The 20,946-nt window shown below is 37.0% G+C and overlaps 1 protein-coding gene across 3 annotated transcripts in view; it reads right to left on the bottom strand.

The window, feature by feature from the left end:
• Window positions 1–20,946, bottom strand: part of ASB3 (ankyrin repeat and SOCS box containing 3) — a 127,116-nt gene that overhangs the window by 60,776 nt on the left and 45,394 nt on the right. For 2 of the 3 annotated variants that reach the window (XM_027865069.1, XM_027865071.1), the window contains exon 3: window positions 9,532–9,690. The exons of the other annotated variant lie outside the window; for it this stretch is intronic. In XM_027865069.1, coding sequence (XP_027720870.1) covers window positions 9,532–9,690 — 159 coding nt within the window. The remainder of the gene's footprint in view (window positions 1–9,531; window positions 9,691–20,946) is intronic. 3 annotated transcript variants of the gene reach the window in all.

Here is a 20,946-nt window from a genome sequence, read left to right as displayed (position 1 = left end):
TGGGCTATGTGAGTCAGTCAACTAGCATTTATTAAGAGCCTACTATGCGCCAAGAACTGTTGTTGTTTGTCCTTCTTTCTCAAAGAGGACCATGACATCAGGAAGGTGATGCCATGACTTGCAAGTGTATTGGATTTAAGTGAGGGAGAGCTGTGCAAGGTCATCAGCCTCACCCTCTCCTTCAGAGCCATCTGGATCCAGTGGCAAGATATAGATCAGGATGACTGAAGATGCAGTGGAATCTTGGCCTTTTTAAGTTGTGGTCTATCCCAGGTCTCAATTTGACTGAGGCAATGCCCATTCAGTGATTAAGGCTAGGTAGAAATGAGGCCGCCAAGAACTAACTAAGTCTGGGGATACAACAAAAGGCAAAACATGGTCCCTGCTATTATGGTGCTCAGTCTACTGGGGGAGACAATATGCAAGAAAGAAAAAAAATTATGTATAAACAGTATAAATACAGGATAGATTGGGGCTAAGTTCTGAGGGAAAGTAGAAGTTGGAAGATGGGAGTGTCTTGTTTGAGGACCAGTAAAAAGACCAGTGTCATTGGATCAAAGAATAATCAGGAGAAATAAGACAGAAAGACAGGAAGGGGCAAGGTTATAAATGTTTTCAACAACCACACAGAGGGTTTTATATTTGATCCTGGAGGCAACAGGGAGTCACTGGAGTTTACTGAATAGGGAGGGATGATGGGGTCAGACCTTGAAGATCAATTTGACAGCTGAATGGAAAATGAACTGGAGTGGGGCAAGACTTGAAGCAAGAAGACAAACCAGAAGGCTACTGCAATAGTTCAGGCCTAAGCTGATAAGGGACTTCACCAGAGTCGCTGCTATGTTAAAAGGGACTGTAGAAAGAACGTTAGTAAGGTAGAAGGGATGAGACAACTACTGATTGGATATGGAAGGTTAAAAAGAGTAAGGAATTGAGAATGATACATTTCCCAAGTGGAAGGGAAAAAGGAAAAACAAGAAAAGAAGTAAATTGGGTTAACTAAATCCAAAATAACAGGTACTTGTGGGGGAAAATAAAGAAACCTATGTCCTAAAGAAGGCTTTTGACTAAATATAACTTTTAGCCAAAACAAATTCAATCAAGACTGTGTGCTGTCTGTAGTTTCAAAGGGAAAACTCATCATCATGGAGACTGCTTCAGTTTTGGTACTCACACATCTTCAGTACATTCAGTTGCTTAGGCATCTCTGATTGGAGGGCTGCAGGGCAGAGCAAAGAACTCCTCCATAACCTCCCTTTATAGAGGGCTCAAAATCCCAGACATCTCTTCATTCGCTACCAACTTCTTCGCTTGCTTTTGACACCATCATCATTCCTCACCTGCCCTGCCCTTCCTCTGCAGCTTCTTTTTGTGTACTATCTTCCTCCATTAGATTGTAAGCTTCTTGAGGACAGAGACTATCTTTCTTTTTATTATTTGTATGTGCAGTGCTCAGCCCCATACCAGGGACAAAAGAGGCACTTAATAAATGTTTATCAAATTGTAAATGTTTGTCATATGATAGAAAACTATAATATGAAGATTATATAAAAGTATGAACCCAAAACTAGGCCTACATAAGGGAAAATTACACCAACTCTATGCACGAATATTTATACCAAACAATAATACTAAATAAAGATCATTACTGGTTAAATCATTAAATGCCTGCTCTTAAGGAAAAAGTAAATGACTAAAAGAAAACAAAGCTGTTAATTATTTTATACAATAAGCAAAGGAAGTTCTTTAATAAAGCACTCATTTAGTAAAATGACTGAAGAGAATATACACTCAAAGAGCAATATTTTATCTGTGTTGGGTACCAAACATAAATCACAGTGAACAAAGCATCATATTTATACACTGGAAATATTCCTTCTTTTGATGCCCATGTTTTGACACTTATTATATTGAGAAATACCATGGTCATTGAGACTGTAATGAAATTTAACCATAGGATGTCCATCTCCTTGATATTTTTAGGAAGACTATAATTTCTGAAATGTACAGAGATCACAGAGTTCAGTTATATATGATATATTACACATGGGTTTGTACATTATACATTTCTATATTTATACTGTATGCATAATCTTTGTGTATTTCCTTTTTATGTAATATAAACATTCTAAAGGAAAAAGATCTCTTCACTCAACAATTCATCTCTGCTAAAAATGTATTTTGAAAAAAATCATATAGCAAGCATAACTGAATGTGCATAGCCCATTTTAATTTCCTACAATATCTGTGGTCATACTGACATCTGGTGGAACCAGAAATGAAATTCTATTACAATAACAATGTACTGGTCAGGTTTTGACCAGTGAAATTTTTTCCATGTTTTTCCTAACTAATTCCATAACCTAAGATACTGTGCCTTTTTTTCTCTTTTTCTTTTTGGTAAGGCCACGTTTGCATGTACAGATAGCTAGTTAGCTAAAGTATTTACTAAGGGCTTACTAGGTATCAGGCCTTGTACTAAATTCTGGGAATATAAATTCAAACAAAAAGACAGTCCCTGTTCTCAAGGAACTTACATATTAAAGGGGGAAGACAACACATAGAAGAGAATTGGGAAATGAGGGTAGAAGGAGAGAAGTAACTCAGTGTTAAGAAAGCTACTGAGGGGGCAGCTAGGTGGTGCAGTGAACAGAGCACCGACCCTAGAGTCAGGAGGACCTGAGTTCAAATTTGGCCTCAGACACATAATACTTCCTAGCTGTGTGATTCTAGGCAAGTCACTTAACCCCAATTGCCTCACCGAAAAAAAAAAAAAAGCTACTGAGGCAGAGGGAGAGGAGTCTGGGGAGTCATGGGTTGAGTTAGGTTTTGAAGAGAGCATAACTGGCATGGGTACTTCCTCAAATGGAACTTCTGAGGAGGAACTCGCCAATCAGAGACAGCAAAACTCTCAAAGTACTCTTCTCATCACAATATTTGGTTGAACTGGTTAGTCAATTATTTTATATGGTAATATGTTTTGCAGAGACCCAGAAGTATCTATCATGTTCTTCATGCCACTGTGGAAATAGGCATAAGTTGATCAAATCATAGTTTTTAATCAGGATACTTCTATAATAGTTTTTCCATGAAGGATAAATAATAACCTCACTTAAAATATTTTTATGATGAACCAGAATGGAGAATGTAGTACTCAGCCATGGAATTGTGCTCTCACTGAAGACACTGTAGTAAGAGTTGGGATTTGTTGAGACTAATCATGTCTTCACACTGACTTAGATTATAATTTCAGAGATGTGTTTTCATGAAAAAAATGATGGTTAATAAAAATGAGGTCATGAAGAGTCAGACATGACTGAAACAACTGAACAACAACAAAAATTTTTAAAAAGTAGAGTTATTCCCTGCAACTATAATTCAGTGCTTTGTAAAACAGGCCCCTACAGAGGAGGGATAATCTCACTGACCTGCAAATGTCTATGTAAAGGCTCAGAAAAAAAAAAAAAAGGCCAAAATCTATCATTCTTGGGAGCTTTCTTGCTCTTAGCCTAAAGAAAATGCTACAGACCCTCAGATCCAAGTATTACTCCTATGTGAGAAAAGACAAGAATTCAATCTATACAGCAAAAAGAGATAGGTCACAGCAGGGTCAATATGATTATTACAGCTACATTAAGTGATCAGTGAAGATTACATATAATCAATTTGGCCATGACAAGGAATATAGATTATGACCAGATAAGAGACATTTCAAAAGTCATAAACATGGAAGTGGTACACTTGAGAGTACCACTCAACCAAGCTCACTCTTGTGCAAGCAGGGAGTGTCTTGTCTAAACCAGAAAAGCGAGCAGCTCATTAAAGGTGTCCTTAAAGGTGTCATTAAAGGCAAGATCAAAAGCATGACTATAGGTGATATGAGGTGGAAGAGTAAGTCATAGGAAATTATTAGATTGAATAAATAGTAAGTTACAGTGTTTGAGGACATATCAATATACATGCTGAAGTCTCCTAGTATGAGAAGTTGGGTAAGCAGAAAAAAAAAAACTGTGATCCAGGCCCTGATCTCATTGAGGAAAGAAGGGGAAAGTCCTGGGAGTAGGTAGATCATAGCCTCCAGAATCCTGTTTGGTTGATAAATGTGAAATGAATGAAATTGTTGAAAAATGGTGGTAGAGTGTGAAAGTGGCAGCAGGAGTAAGGCATATTCCAATTCCCCAGCTACCACCAGAAAGGGAAGCCATACATCCAGTGCTGGAAAGCATAACCAGGGATGCCATATCATCAGGAAAAAGCCAGGTTTCAGTAAGTGTCAGAAGATGGAGGGGGTAAGAAAAGAAAGGCAAAAGCAGGTTTCTTAACTATGAAATAGGCTTTTCAGAGAGCACAATGGAAGGAATGAATAGAAAATGAGTGGGAATTTGGAGGCATCCAGCAGGAGGGAATGGGAATAAGGGTGTGGGCAGGAGATGGGGAATGGGATTTTTACGTCTGCCAGAGGTTTCTGTCTTACTGAGATGGGGTATGACAAGTTAGGAAAATGTTAACCATTGAAGAATGAGTTCAAGCTAACTATCAGTGACTGTAAAGAAATTTAACGAGGGAAGGAGATAATTAGACTGTTGTGGGTCCTCCTTTGATGGTCAACCTTGTGATAGGTGGTGATGTTCGATCCGATGAGACCCAGGAAGCCCACCTGAGAAAAGACAGGAGAAGGCAAAGTACAACCCTGGAAGAGTCCAGACAAGAAGCAGGGGTTGGCAATTCAAGGTAGATATGGTCTGAAAACAGTTTTTAGAGTACTGAAGAAGACCTGTGGTGAAGGCAGAAGCCAAAAGATTTGCGGCTGACTCAGGTCACCCTGGAAAGACAAAGAAGCCAGGAGGCCTGGTTCAGGATGATGCAGGAGCAAAGGCAGAAGTCAGGCTGAATATAGGGTTCCCTCAGAAGTCCCACAATAAAGGCAGATACCAAAGGCAGACCAGTGCTGGATCTCAGAAATCAGCACTTCCTGGTAAGTCCAAGAACCAAGAACAGAATTCATAAGCAGTGGGCTGGCTAGATTAGGGTAAGGATAGAGGGAGTTTCCTCACCTGGCAGTTCCCTATACAAATGAAATTATAAGTATAGTTCTTATCCCTACATGTCAGACATACTCCTAATGATATACATAGGGACAGCTAAATATTGTCTTCTTACTAGCTTAGAATTGTCCTTGAAGAGATAAAGCCCAAAAAAGAAGTGATGTAAAAATGAATACTTACATGGGCCACTGTCTCACTTCATCTAATTGATTCTGATATTAGAGTCAAGATGTACTAACTCTAATTGGTGGTTAAAAAAAAAAAAAAAAAAGATATATTATAAAAAAAATTGATACTCACATATGGCAGATGAGCAGAACACTACAGAGAAGGGAGGTAGTGTAAGGAGTGAAGGTTGAACTTAAGAGTCAGAAAAAACCCAAGTTTGAATCCCATAGTCCTTCACTCAAGACACAGCTAGTAAGTATTAAAGTTAGTCTTAGAAACTAGATCTTCTGATTCCCGTACCAGAGGCCTTTCATCCATGTAATGATCTAGCTTGGTAATCATTTCCTCAATCAGTGTAGGCACTCCCCCCAGCAATTCAAATCACAAGTCATCCACATCTGCTAATCCTATACAACTCTTGTCCACACTCTCCCATAAATCCTCCAAAGGGGGTCCACCTAAGATACTGGGGATTTCCTCTAGCTCTGTTGACCATGTGAATACCAAAAGAGACAGGCTGTCTGTCAATTATGCCACTCACATCGTCTAGGATCACAGGAAGAATGATTATTATTAAAAAGAGGAGGCCTTTATTTCATTTGGGGTCATTTCAATTTACTTGGAATCATTAAAAGCATTGTATAATTTCCCCAATATTTAACCATTTCTCCTCCAGTTCAACTCCAGGCCCCGTTCACTAGCAATTTGCTATGTCTGTCTCATGTATATGTTAATAAACTAGTTTTACAGCTAGTCCATCTGATTGTATAGCATAGTCTGAACAATAAATAGACGAGTAATTTTCATCTTTTTCTTGTATAGTTAAACCAAACTCTTTTAAGTGATTATGGACCTCATTTAGGAGGATTTGTGACATTCTACATCTTAATACAATCAGCAACAATTTCATTAGCAAACCAGAAAATCTGGAGGACCTCATCTCCTATAAAGAGTTCTTCTTTCATCTGGATTATGAATTTAATATCCTCCATAATAGAAGCAAATACCTTTGGTAACCATACATCTTTTACTTTATGCCTTGCTTTATGCCATCAGTGGGGTGTGTGACTAAACAAAGTTATTTATGTTGTTACATATTTCAAGGAATCTTGAAATATAATCTGTATGAATTTGACATATGTATGAGAGATCCATTATAGGAGCAGGGCCCTTATAGTACATTTAGTTATAGTCCCCAAACAATAAATACAGAAGGATCTATATACTACATTATTCAATAAATCTTCTGACTGTAAAGATCAGTGGTAATATTATTTGTGAAAGCCTGCATGTCCCCTTTCTTATACTTCGATCAAGGATGATTTCAATTATGTGTATAGATTATTCTTTTCTAAATTTTGAAGAGATGGGAAATCAGGCATATAAAAGTAATTACAGATATTCTTTCAGTCTCCTTTTTTTAAGTAATGATAAAGTCTAACATTGTTTTCTTTCTTTTTTTTTTTGAGTGAGGCAATTGGGGTTAAGTGACTTGCCCACAGTCACACAGCTAGTAAGTATTGTATGTCTGAGGCTGGTTTTGAACTCAGGTCCTCCTGACTCCAGGGCTGGTGTTCTATCCACTGCACCACCTAGCTGCCCCCTTAACATTGTTTTCTATATTCAATCTACTGTCTCTTTTTTCAGTTACCTTCATAATTGATCCTGCAATGTCCTAAAAATTGTGAAACCTCCAGCATGGATCTACTTTCTATGCACTTGTTCTAGGTCAGTGGCTCTTCTCATTTTTTTTTTCTCATTGACACTTCCTCATGCAGCATATTTAAGATTCTGATATTAGAGTCGAGATGCACTATTTAATTGGTGGCAAAAACATATTATAAAAATATTGATACATATGGCAGATAAACAGAACATTATGGAGAAATGAGGTAGTATGGTATGTAAAGGAAAGAGAACTTAAGAGTCAGAAAAAACCCAAGTTTGAATCCCACTTCTTTCACTAACTAGCTATGTGTCCAAGTATAAATCACTTCAATTCTGTACCTCAGTTTTCTCATCTATTAAATAGATATAATACCTATAGTATCTACCTCAGAGGGTGGTTACAAATTAAACAATAAAAGTGCTAAATATACGCTCCCAAGCTATTTGAAAAATAACCCCATGCTTCATTATTGTTCCAAAGAAAAGCAATTGTGAAAACAATTATAATAGCTAAGTATAAGGAGGAAGAGTGGTATTTTGGGATTTTTGAGGCTATCCAAAGGCTACATTAGAGGATATACCCATGTGAGGTAAAATATGATTGATCAGAGTTGTATTTATTAAATGTTAAAAAAAGCAGACTATGCATACCCATTTACAAAACGTCCTAATCTAAGTAAAACAGTACTGCTCCTCTTAAAACTGAAGGTCATACAGAACAAAGAAAAAGATTTAGAATAAACAAAACTGAACACAATAATCCATCAAAAACCAAAGCTGTAGGCTGAGCAGTTCCCATGGAATTTTTCCATGAAGTCACACAGGGTTCAGTGTGAATTGCCTATTTATCAATGTTGTTTTGCATATAAATTGAGGGTGAGAATCAATTCCCTGAAGAAAACACTAAGATTTTCTTTAATAATGCAAATAAAGTATACTTTGTAGCATCTTTATTTCCAAAACAGTTTTACAAAAGGCTTCTATTTCCTCCTTAGAATACTCACATGAAGGAAGGGGATAAGGATTATTATCCCCCATTACAGAAATACAGAGATCAAAACGGACACAAAAAAGCTAAATGATTTGCTAAAAATTTGCCACGCTGCTTCTGTGGAAGCATAAGAACAAGAGTCCAGGTCTTTTAACTTTTACCTCAGTTCTCATTCAACCACATCTTACCAAGCCAAAAGTAAAAAGTATGCCCAGAACAAGTTACCTCTAATCTACATAGTGCCATGTCTTGATGATCCATCTAGTATAATAATAATCAACCTTAAAGCCCTACTTTGATGCCTCATCATGGCATCCTCAAAGCATCCTGGGTTCTTAAAGGCTGTCAGCAGAGAATAATCCCCAGCTCCACTACGCTGGAAAAGCTCTGAAATAGGCCTGATGTTAGAGGACTAACCCAGCTTAGTTCAGCAGGCCCATCACCACCAGTTTTACTCCAAGGCAATTAATTTTCAACCACAAGTCATCACAGAGAAACTGTCTGCTAAGGCATTAAAGAATTGTGATCTCTGTCAGCAGAGGAAAGACTCACAGCTATGAAATTACAAATTCTCAAAGTATTAAATAAATATGTCACTAGGCAAACTAAAGAATTACTTTCCATCCCTCAAGTACCACTCACAACTGTAAAGAGCTTTAAGCTTTAGAAAATGCTTTCCTCACAACAACCCCATAACGTGGGTAATATAAGTATTATCATCTGTATTCTGCAGATGAAAGGCAGATGAAGTTAAGTAACTTGCCCAAGGTCACACAGCTCACAAATATGGTTAAGATTTGAATTCAGGTGTTCTGACACCAAGACTTGTGCTTTTTGTACTGCACCATGCTAGCGTACCACCTCTCCCTGGCCAGCATTTAGTATGTGCTCAAAAGATACAAATTATTCTTTTTTTTTTTTTTTACTTACCTAAGCAAAACATAATTATCATGTTAAATATGGAGCCAATGAAACTTTATCATGACAAAAGTAAAAGTAATTGAGAATTATCTGTATTCAGAAATATTTATGTCATTAATTCCTTTCATAAGTATAAGTAATTTAGAGTTACCTATACTAAAGCATTCTGGCCTCCACATCTATATTTCATCATTGCTAGAAAATATTTTCCAAACGTTTAGGAGGTAAGCACAATATTGCATGGCATAAATAGGACAACAATGCATTTCAGTAGTAAGTTAACCATACTCTGACAACAATGTTAAACCACAACTTCATTAATATATGCTAAAGATATTAAGTTTGTCTGTCTTCAAATCTGTCCAAGGTAGTTTAGTTAATGAAGCGATGAAAGAACTTCAATATAAATCAATACTAAATAAAAATCATTGAATGAATGAATAAGAATTTATTAAGCACACATGCAAGAAGAAAAAATGACTGTCTATAATTCACAACAGGTATTCCAACTTCAAACAAACACTTAAAGGTAGCATTTAAAGCAGCTATTTTAGCACAGGAATTGGAAAATCAGAAGAAACCTAAAAATATATTAACAGTCTCATAACCAAAAATAGGTATCAAAACACTTGTCAGTAAAACATCCTATAAGTAGAACATGACATTATAGAAGCAGTTAAGCTTAGATGCAGTTGAAAAGATATTTCCTTTGTCTCCACTTCTGTTAGGCTACATTACCCAAAAATAGTGGAGTAGTTTCTTCTAAAGTAGTTTCGTTAGCATCTGCCCCAGCTTCTAAAAGGATTTTTGTTATCATCAAGAATCCTCTACTTGCTGAAAGATGCAATGCACAAGAGCCCTCAAAAGTCTTCATTTTAACATATCTTTCAGATGAATCTGGAAAGAAAAAAGAAAAATTTTTATAACTAGGAAAATATCAAATCTAGTTGCCCTGATTTTACAAAGCAAAGATTTCTTCAGTTGGGCAAAGGGACATTCAAAGAAATTTTTGGTTTAGTGAAAGACAGAACTCATCACAGGCAGAGTCAAGGAAGAGTTCTTGAGGGGTCACAAGTAAGAACTGTAGATCATCAAATAGATATTCAGTAATGGTGGAAAACACAGAAGTAGCAATCTCTAGGCCTAAAACCTAGAACAGAATTCTTTTCTTTCTCTGGCTACAGAATCTGTTCAGTTCATTCTTCTTTAAAAAAATAAATAAATAAATAAGTCACCATTATTGAGAGACTATTATTTTGCTTATCCTCTTCATTGTTATTATCTCATTCCCTTTCACTTCTCTCAGAATCACTTATCTCCTAAGCAAGCCTAGTCAGGCTTGCTTTTTCTCCTAATTACCAAATTCTGCCTTCCTGGGGGGGAGAAGGGGAAGAGAAAGGAGAGTCAGGACATGATGGTCATGTCAAAGCATGGGGTAGAGAAGACAGAAGCAACATAAAAAGTACTCCTTAAAAGTCTTTATTCCACATTTATGTACTAAAAAATATCCATATGGATTTATAATTTCATTGATTTGTATGTACTCTCCAATGATGTGTATTAGAAGCCACTCATGCTTTCCTATCCTGTGTGACCCTTGTCCATGTCTTCCAGTAAGTCCACCGAAGAAGTTCGGTCTGATAATGCTAGAAAATTTCAAATGTTCCTCACATTGTGAAGGCACTAGCATAGAACTCAGGCTGTCTATCTGTCATTCTTCATCCTCGCCACATGACCAGCTTATCTTCTTTTCCTAACATAAATTATCCTAATACTATAATTTACTCCTATTCTTCAAAGTTCCTCATTGGTTATATGGTGAAACCTGTTTACACTTATCATGCATGTCTCCATTGCCCTCTGTGCAATATTCATTTTTAATTCTTCCAATAATGTTCCATCTCACAGTCACACAACTCACCAGTAGAATACTAGTATTAAAAAGATCATCTTTATTTAGGAGAGAGGTCTGAGGTCTTTTATTCCTATGATATCTAGAGTCTTTAATAGAAATGAATGTTGGATTTTTGGTATCTAGTGATATAATCATATTTTATTATATATGTATACACACATCTATACGTGTATATGTATACACACACATATAATTAACATGGTTTAAAATACAGTCTTCCTTATGTTGAACCAACCATTCATTCCTGGTAGAAATGTAAACCTGGTCATAATATAAAATCTTTCTAATCTTTCTGACTGACTGATTAATATGTTGTTTTTGTCTACTTGCTAATGTGTTATTTTAAATTTCTGCATCAATATTCATTAATTAGAGTAATCTGTAGTTTTCTTTCTCTGTTTTGTCCCTCCCTGATTTAGTTATTAAAACTGTATTTGTATCATAGAAAGAAAATGGAAGAGTATCTTGTGTTTTTATTTTTGCAAATTATTTATGTGGTATTGGAATTAACTGGCCTTCATTGGTTGATATATAAGCTTGAGGTCTTTAAAGAAGCTTTGCAATTTCTGAAAGGCAAATCAAACTTGTTCTTCTGTTCAATTCTAGGCCAATTTCATGTACACTTGTACTCTCCATCCCAAAGGAATATATTGATGGTCAAGTACTAGAGGTTCTCCATCCAATCATATGTCAAAATTTGAGCAACAGACATACTTCATTGACTTGGTCTTATCTATGTGAATAGGCAGGCTTCAAACTCTTAAATGATTATGAATGTCTTCTAGGATGCTCTGCAATGTTCGAGCCTTGATTTGGAAAGTAAAATATCATACTCAGAAGGAAGTATTTGAGAACCTCATCCCACAGGGAATATTTCTTCAACTTGGATTCATTTTCTAAATTTCTGTTACAGTGCTGAGCACTTTTTATCAAGGATATATCTTCCTGTTTTATGCCTCACATGATGTTTATTATCACAAAATTGTTAAATAGGGTTATCTCTGTTGTTATATCTTCCAAAGAATATGAAATGATTTTGATGTAATGAAGGATGCTATTAGAAGACAACTTTTAAAGAAGTGTTCTGCTCTACTGAATCAAGTCCTGAATAATTAACAAACAATAAGCACAGTGGGAGACTCTATTCTCCACATCTTTTAGTTAATTAAAAAATGGTAAAGATGTGATTCATTATACAATATTGCTTGCAAAAGTTTCCTACTAATATCTTCATCAGGGACATTATTACACAACTAGTATGTAGATAAATCTCATAAAGGTGGCAAAGTGCTGGGCTCAACTTTCATATCCATCAGCACAAGGCAACTTCCTTGTTGCAACTCCCCATTCCCCCCAATGAAGAATGAAATTCCCTCTGAAAACCTTCCTTCTGACAACAGATTTGACATTTCCTGCTGTATCTGTCCCCAAGGAAAAAAGAGAAAAGTTGATGAGGACCAGAACTTCAATCTCCTGTTGTGTAGGTCTGACATTTATCTTCTGCTGCACTATGTCGTGCCTAATCACCAGTCTTTGAGGAAAAAGGAGAAATGAAATAAGGTCTTCCATCTAACTATGTGCCGTCAATGCCATGCTGTCTTTGTCTCCTGCCTGATCTCCAGCATCCTCTGGAAAGAAGAGTGGTACCTTGCAGTCAATGGTTAACATTCACAACTGGTCATATCTTGTACATCCCAGTCTGAACCTTTATAGGTCATCATCCAAACCCTACTCCCCACACCTACCACCCAATTCCTTATTTCTATCCTGCTCAACCCTTCCATATGTGCCCTCTGGAATGCCTATTCCAATAACCTGCTTTCATCTTAAATCTTTCTCTCTCCTACACCTTCCATGTTCTAGAAAACACTGAGATCTGATAACATGGCTTCCCTGACCACCCCTTCCAGTCGCAGTTATAACTTCATTCATTCCCCTTGGCTCGCTGTTTGAAGCAAAGGAGTTGGAATACTCTTGCTCCCCATTTCTACTTCCAAGTTTTCCTCCCACCCCTAACACTCAGTAACCTCAGTTCAAACTATCTATATCTACCACTCAGTCAAAATCCTGGTACCTGTTCTCTGTAGACTTCCAGGTCATTCCCTCTCCTTCCTCAACAAGTTTAGTACCTGGCTCATAATTTTTCTCTTGTCCTCAACTCCTGCCATCACACCAACAGATTTCAACATACATACTGACTCTCCCTCAAACAATGTAACTGTTCAGTTCCTAAACTTACTCCCTTCCAATGACCTACTCCTCCATCCCATCTCAGTACACTTGCCATCACCTAAAGATGCACCACCTCCATGTTCAAGAATTCCAAAATCCCCTTATCCGACCATAATCTATTAGCTTTCCACCACTTCCTCTGCCTTCTGTTACTAAACCCTACTCTGTCCACACCATGATCTCCAATCCCTCAGCTCCTTGGTTCTCTCCCAAGTCATCCAATTCTGCACTAGTCACTCACAACTCTCACTCTCACACTCACACTGCACTAGCTCTCAGCCCACAGATGGAGGGGGAATCGAGTGGCCAATCAGAGGGGGATCGCAAGAATCTCTTTGCTGGTGCTGAGGCAGGATTCTCTTGCTTTGCCCTTGCTTGGAACTGGGTCACAGTTCTGGGAGGTGGTCCTGGGGCAAGGAGGAGCACTGGCATGGTGGAACTTGTGATGGTGGTGGTGGTGGAGAAAGAATCTTCCTCACAGTTCCAAGGTAGAAAAGACTGCTTGTGGTCACTCATAGATCAGAGCCCAGGCTAGGAAAGGAGTAAACACCTCACCCTTGATCTTACCACCCTGGAAGAATGGAAAATTTACAGGTTCCTAGAAGTATCTCTAAAAACAGCTGCACAAAACCCCAAAGCTTGGGATGGTACATTCTGCACACTGGAAGCAGACCCCTACTTTAACAAAGAGTTTAAAACTCAAGTAACTGCTGGGAATATGAGCAAATAGCTCAAAAAGGTCAGACCATAGAATCTTACTTTGGTGACAAAGAAGATCAAAACATACAACCAGAAGAAGACCACAAAGTCAAAGCTCCTACATCCAAAGCCTCCATGAAAAATATGAATTGGTCCCAGGCCATGGAAGAGCTCAAAAAGGATTCTGAGAAGCAAGTAAGAGAAGTAGAGGAAAAACTGAGAATATAAATGAGAGTGATTCAAGAAAATCATGAAAAACAAGTCAATAGCTTGCTAAAGAAGACTCAAAAAAAAAATGAAGAAAATAACACCTTAAAAAATAGCCTAACCCAAATGGCAAAAGAGGTACAAAATGCCAATGAGAAGAATGCCTTCAAAAGCAGAATTGACCAAATGGAAAAGGAAGTCCAAAAGCTCACTGAAGAAAATACTTCCTTAAAAATTAGAATGGAACAATCAGAAGATAGTGACTTTATGAAAAACCAAGAAATTATTAAAAAAAGAAAAAAGAAATTGTAAAAAACCCAAAGAATGAAAAAATAGAAGACAATGTGAAATAACTCATTGGAAAAACAACTGACCTGGAAAAGAGATCCAGGAGAGATAATTTAGAAATTATTGGATTATCTGAAAACCATGATCAAAAAAAGAGCCTAGACATCATTTTTCAAGAAATTATCAAGGAAAATTGCCCTGATATTCCAGAACCAGAGGGAAAAATAGAAATTGAAAGAATTCACCAATCACCTCCTGAAAGAGGTCCCCAAAGGAAAACTCCTAGGAATACTGTAGCCAAATTCCAAAGTTCCCAGGTCAAGGAGAAAATATTGCAAGCAGCCAGAAAGAAACAATACAAATATTGTGGAAACACAATGAGGATAACACAAGATTTAGCAGCTTCTACCTTAAGGGACCAGAGGGCTTGGAATATAATACTCCAAAGGTCAAAGGAGATAGGATTACAACTATGAATCACCTATCCAACAAAACTGAATATAATCCTTCAGGGGAAAAAATGGACATTCAGTGAAATAGAGGACTTTCAAGCATTCTTGATGAAAAGACCAAAGCTGAATAGAAAATTCAGCTTTCAAATACAAGAGTCAAGAGAAGCATGAAAAGGTAAATAGAAAAGAGAAATCATAAGGAACTTATTAAAGTTGAACTGTTTACATTCCTGTATGGAAAGATGATATTTGTAACGGGGGGGCAGATTTGGGGTGGGGGTAATCAGAAACAAACACTTCTGAGGAGGGACAGGGTCAAAAAAGAGAATAGAATAAATGGGGGCGGCAGGATAGAATGAAAAGAAATATATTTAGTTTTTCACAACATGATTACTATGGAAGTGTTTTGCATGACCACACATATATAAACTGTACCAAGTTGCTTGCCTTCTCAATGAGGGTGGGTGGGGTGGGAGAGAGGGAGGAAGGGAGAAAATTTGGAACCCAAAGTTTTAAAAACAAATGTTAAAAATTGTTTTCACATGCGACTAGGAAATAAGATATACAGGCAATGGGGTATACAGATATCTATCCTGCCCTATAGGAAAATAGAAAGGGAAGGGATTAGAGGATGAGAGAAGGGGGGGAGATGATAGAAAGGAAGGCAGATTAGGGGAAGGGGTATTCAGAATGCACACTGTCTTGGTGGGGGGGGAAGGGCAAGATAGAGAGAAAATTTAGAATTCAAAATCTTGTGGAAGTGAATGTTCAAAACTAAAAATAAATTAATTAATAATTTAAAAAAAAGAAAACAGAAATAGGTTCCTGCTATTATCTTTTTTTTTACCTTCCTCAAATCTTCAAACCCCTCCTGCAGGTATTACCTTTTCACCTTTTTCCCTAAACTCAACCTTCCTTCATCATTCTGATTTTTTCCACATTCCTTTCTTCACATTCTACCCATTACATGTCTCATAAGTGATCAAAAATTCAAGGTTCCCCATAAGCCCCAATTTCAAATATTCTGTTCTATTCACTAACCAGGAAAATACACACACATACATACACTCTATATTTTGAGCTGCTATCAAGGAAAGGATCTCCTTCAATTCTATACTGACTTAGAGTGAACTTCCATGTCTTGATACTCATCCTCTATTCTTCTTCCCCCATCAAAGATTCTTGGTTGAGATAAATAGATCTGATTCTTATTGATGTCCTTTGTTGCATTCTATACAATGAATATGAAATGAAAAAATGAGGCTTAATGGAACATGAAAGGGAATTCACCCTTCTAATGCTTCTGTGATTTGGAAAATAAGCTGAATAAAGTTTTAATATTCAACAGTTTCTGTTGTTTTCTTTTATTTTGTATCACTCATAGTAAATATGTTTAAAAGTAAATCATTTTGAGAGTTTTTATTGGAGGGGTTCCTACTGGATTTGTTTTAAATTTAAGGATTCTGCAGGTATAAAAATGCTTGAGAATTACTAGTATAAATTATAACATTTCTAGCTACATTTATAATTGTCTTATCAACATTCAAATTATATATGCACTTTGCAGAAGTATTCTGTACTTCACGTGTCCCCAGGAAATTTTAGTCTAGTGAAGCAATAACTTGAACTGTCAAATACCAACTAACTAACACAAGGACAACATTTTAACTACTTTTCAGGAACCTAGTGAAAAGAAACTGGGAACTCTAGGAGGGTCAGAAGAGGGAGGAAGAGGAGTGATTAGATGATCTCTACAATTCATTCCAGATCTGCATCCTACAACCTTAAGTCACCCTCCAGGCATCCCTGTCCCTAGTCTGAAGCTTCACTCCTAAAAGGTTTCACCACTCTCAGCTCTTTCTTTATTAGAAGTCAACCTGCAAAATAATTCCCATTAAGGTGAGTCTTATAAGTGTTATTCACACTCATCAATCATCATGTGCATTTTGATAGTGGGCTCTTAAAGACATTAAAACCTATAAGAACTAAATAAATTCCCAATGGTAAAAGCTTTGGTACTAACATCTCTTAAATCTCCTTATGAATAAGACCAACTCCAGCAACATACCCTTTGGGCGAGGATTTGCCTTTGTCTGACAATGAATAAAACATTACTTAACAAAGAAAAGAATATGTTTATTTGGAATCGCTGAAAATCAGATATAGAGATTTCCTCTCCAATATTTTTAGTAGTTTAATCAACCAACAGCCTTTTTTACTTAACATCCATTATATGCTGAGCACTATATTAGGTGTTATGAAGTGATTCAAAAGAAATAGGAAATACATAGCTGAGGAACTTCTTGTAGTAATACAACATACATAAATTTTAAAAGATTTAACAAACTAATGAGTGCAAATTAATATAGTATAAAGAACATTGAGGGGATGTGAAGGAATAATTAAAGTAGGGAACAAAACCAAAGCCTGGTTCAGAAAAAAAAAAAAGAAGAAAGGAAAGATAAAAATATCAGTCAAGTGTAGTAGAAAGAGCAGTGGTCTCCAAGTCTATAATAGACTTGAATTCAAATCTTCACTGAAGGCATGTGACTTTGGGCAAGTCACTTCATCCTTTGGGCCTCTGTTTTCTTATATACTAAATAGGTTAGTTGGGCTTGTGAAAAATGATTTTTCTTAGTAACAATTACCTTAGAGACTCAGAGCTTCCCCGTCCCCCTCTGTTTCAAGTTGAGTTTCTCCTTCAGAAGGAACTTAAGATCTAATCTAAATGGGTCTATTCCTGCTCTTTGTGTTGTCCAGACAGGTCAGGGAAAATATTGTCAAGACAGGTGACATGGAAATTGATTATCTATTTGATCAGGATTAAGTGACCTAAGTCAGGGACTCAAAGACCTCATTTTAATATGGCTCACCTCCCAGTGTTCTGACCAATTAGGGTTGACTAGCACCCCTTAGGAACACCTACTCTTAGAAAGGCATATAGCCCTGTACCCCCAAATTCCAAATCGAGCCAGTTCTGAACTGATCCCCTTACAGGAGAACAGTTTTGGACTGAACTCCCATGCAATGCAAGTCAAGCCAGCTTGAGGAAATTAAAATGTGACACAGGCACTCCAATTTTGTTTGTCTCTTTCTTAGAACAGACTCTGTTTCAATTGGAGTTCTTCAATTGGGGTGCGTGGGGTTCAACAGGCTAGATGAACTCTAAGGTCTCTTCTAGTTGTGACAGTCTATGGTTCTGAGAATTTTTAAGCTTCTTGAGACAATAACTTTCAAAGAACATCAAATTTCAGGCCTATCTTTTCTCTACATGAAACAGTAAGAAGAATCTATATATAATGGAATTTATAGAGGAAATTACAGAATTTCAGAATAGTCATTTTTGATGATAAAAAGAAATGGGTGGGAAAATGCATTCTCAACTATTATGAGGAACAAAGTATCTTGTAACTCTTCAGGGGGAAAAAAGTATTAAAGTCACATTGGTCAAAATTCCAGAGTTTTTAAGACACTAATTTAGAAAAAAAAAAAAAAAAACAAAGAGGCAGCTCTGTGGAGCAGTGGATAGAGCACTGGCCCTGAAGTCAGGAGAACCCGAGTTCAAATCTGGCCTCAGACACTTGACACTTACTAGCTGTGTGACCTTGGGTAAGTCACTTAACCCCACTGCCTACAAAAAAAAAAAAAAAGACAAAGAAAAAATTGGAAACAAAGCAGATGACCATCAATTGGAAAAGAGCTGAACAAACTGGGGAATACGAATGTAACTGGATATTGTCATGCCTTAAGAAATGATAAAATAAGGATTTCATGGGCGCACTGTAGAACATTTAAAACACTGTCATGTTCTGAAATGTTGATTGATTTTACTGAATTTTTTCTTTTCTTATTTTTTAATAAAGTCTTGGTTATAAGAAATGGCTCTCTAAAAGAGAAGAACAAGAAGGATACAGAGAGAAATGTAGGTGGTGTAAAAAGAACCTATACAATTAAAAGTCTATTTTTAATAAAGAAAACGGAGAATTCAAAGAAACATGGTAAGATTTATATGAACAGATATGGAGCAAAGTAAGTGAAATTAGGAAAACAAATCTACAATGACTACAATAATGTATATGAAAACAACATTTTTAATAGTAAACACCAGAGCAGCCAGATGGCACAGTGGACAGAACACAGGCCCTGGAGTCAGGAGGACCTGAGTTCAAATACAGCTTCAGACATTTACTAGCTGTGTGACACTATGCAAGTCACTTAAGACAGATTCCCTCCAAAAAAAAAATTATTAAACACCAATCTTGGTCCCAGAGAATTGATGACAAAACAAAACTTCCTTCCTTCTGCAGAGGATGAGGGACTACAGATGTGGAATGTATCATAGACTGTGAAATGGGATCACTGTGTCTGTTGGTCTGGTTTAAAAGTATTTTTTTGTTTCATAACAGGGTTTGAAGAAGATAAATGGGAACTAAGGGGAAATGGCTATGGTATAAAAATTAAAGACCTCAATAATTTTTTTCAATTTTTTTTGCTTTTTTGGTGAGGCAGTTTGAGTTAACTGACTTACCCAGGGTCATACAGCTAGTGTCATGTGTATCAATAATTTTTTTAAAAAATAAAGTAAAATTACATTTAAAATACCTGCTAAGATAGACTGAAGAATGTAGCAAATACAAAATTAATTGTTTTTCTATGTTACAAAGGAAGATTGGGGAAGGGGAAGGAGTATATACTGAGAAGAGGAGATTGTAGTGTAAAAAACAAAAAGCACCAATAAATATTTTTAAATAAAATAAGCTAACCCAGCATAAGTGTAGTTAAGAGAAAGAGATCTAATATATAGAAACCTGGCCTTGGAGTCAGGAAGCCTTAGGTTCAACCCCCATCTCTATTACATACAGGCTGTGTACCTTGTGGCAAATCACTGCCTGGCCAACTCTAATAGTGCAAGTGCCAGGGAAAGGTTTAGAGGTTAGGCTTCTACAGCAGAACAAGGAAATTCTGAGGAAGACTTCCAAGATCTTGTGGATAGTCCCTCAACCAATCAGAAAGTGCCCCAAACATTTTGCAAAGCAACTAGTTCCTTAAGAAAGAGCCCTGGAAGCTAAACCAGTTGCAACCGATCCAGGTCAAGAACAGGGCAAAGGCTTTTCTCCACTGCACTTGCTTAATAAGCTTATTGAATATTAACTGACACACCCTGAGGGCAGACATAGCCACCATTTTTGAACATGGGATGCATGATCTGGGTGGGTTAACATGTCAAGGAGCAACATGGGATGGGTGTATAAGGAAGATTGTAACCTAGAAGGACTAGGACCAATCCTAGCTCTGATGGGAGGAACAGGATCATACTAACAGTATAAAAGCTGGCTCTCGCTTCTTTACAGTATGCGGGGCACACCCACTTCTTGAAAGAACCCTAATAAATGATTCTTCCTTCACTCTGGACTTAGTTTCTTTATTGACAGCAAGACTCCACTCAACATTGCAACTGGGAAAGCAATGGGCTGTGGCAGCTCACCCGGGCTAACTTCCCAATCCTGCTGAGGGAGTCTAAGGGGCTCTATTCTAACAGATCCAAACTGGTAGAGGTAGAATCTTCACCAAGAGTTTCCAACACCAATGAAATCAGAGATCAGTTTCCAAAAAATTAAATTTTGTGACTAACAAATTTTTTAAAAACCCATCCAATCTTTTCACAATTTTTGCCAACATAACCCTGTAGTATTATGATAAAAACACACTATGTTAGGCTACAATATTTGCCAAATAAAAACATTTCTAAGGCATATTCTCCACATTAATTTTAAGTGATTAATATTAAGTCAAATAGATTTTAGCTGTGGAATAGAAAAGTGGTTGGTGCACCAAGGTGATTACAACTGAGTACCATCTTGTACCCCAATTCCCTAGAGCTATTTCTGTCCTCTAAAATTATGTGATATTTGCCTCACTTTTCATGAAATCCGTAAGTCCTATATCAGACTTCCATAATATGTGAGAAGGTATTTTAACTACCAGCTGAACAAATAAAAATATAGAAAAGTCAAGTTTCTAACTGATTCAGAAAAATCCAAGAATGACATTCTTTAATTGAAATAGGTAGAAATTAAGAGGTTTGGGGTTCTGGGACCCTAAATGCCAAGGCAGAGCTGCCTGGAACGGAATTCACAACTCAAGCTTTCTCTTAGTCAAGCGGCAAGATTTAGTGTAATGTTACTTGCCAGTAATGGGCAAAGTCCCTTTGGGGAACTTGCAACTTACTGGGAGTGAATCCAAAACATATATAGCAAAGGGGCAGGGAAAGGAATGTTAAGAATGCTAATTAGGTAATGCAAGCATCTTTGGGAGCAGTCGTCAGTGATCTATGGATGGGAAAATTTAGGGAGTCTGCAG

This window comes from Vombatus ursinus, unplaced genomic scaffold, assembly GCF_900497805.2.
Source record: "Vombatus ursinus unplaced genomic scaffold, bare-nosed wombat genome assembly UNPS02014778.1, whole genome shotgun sequence".
NCBI lineage: Eukaryota > Metazoa > Chordata > Mammalia > Diprotodontia > Vombatidae > Vombatus > Vombatus ursinus.
The sequence above is the reverse complement of the archived record's forward strand: the minus strand, read 5'-3'. Positions and strand labels throughout refer to the sequence as shown.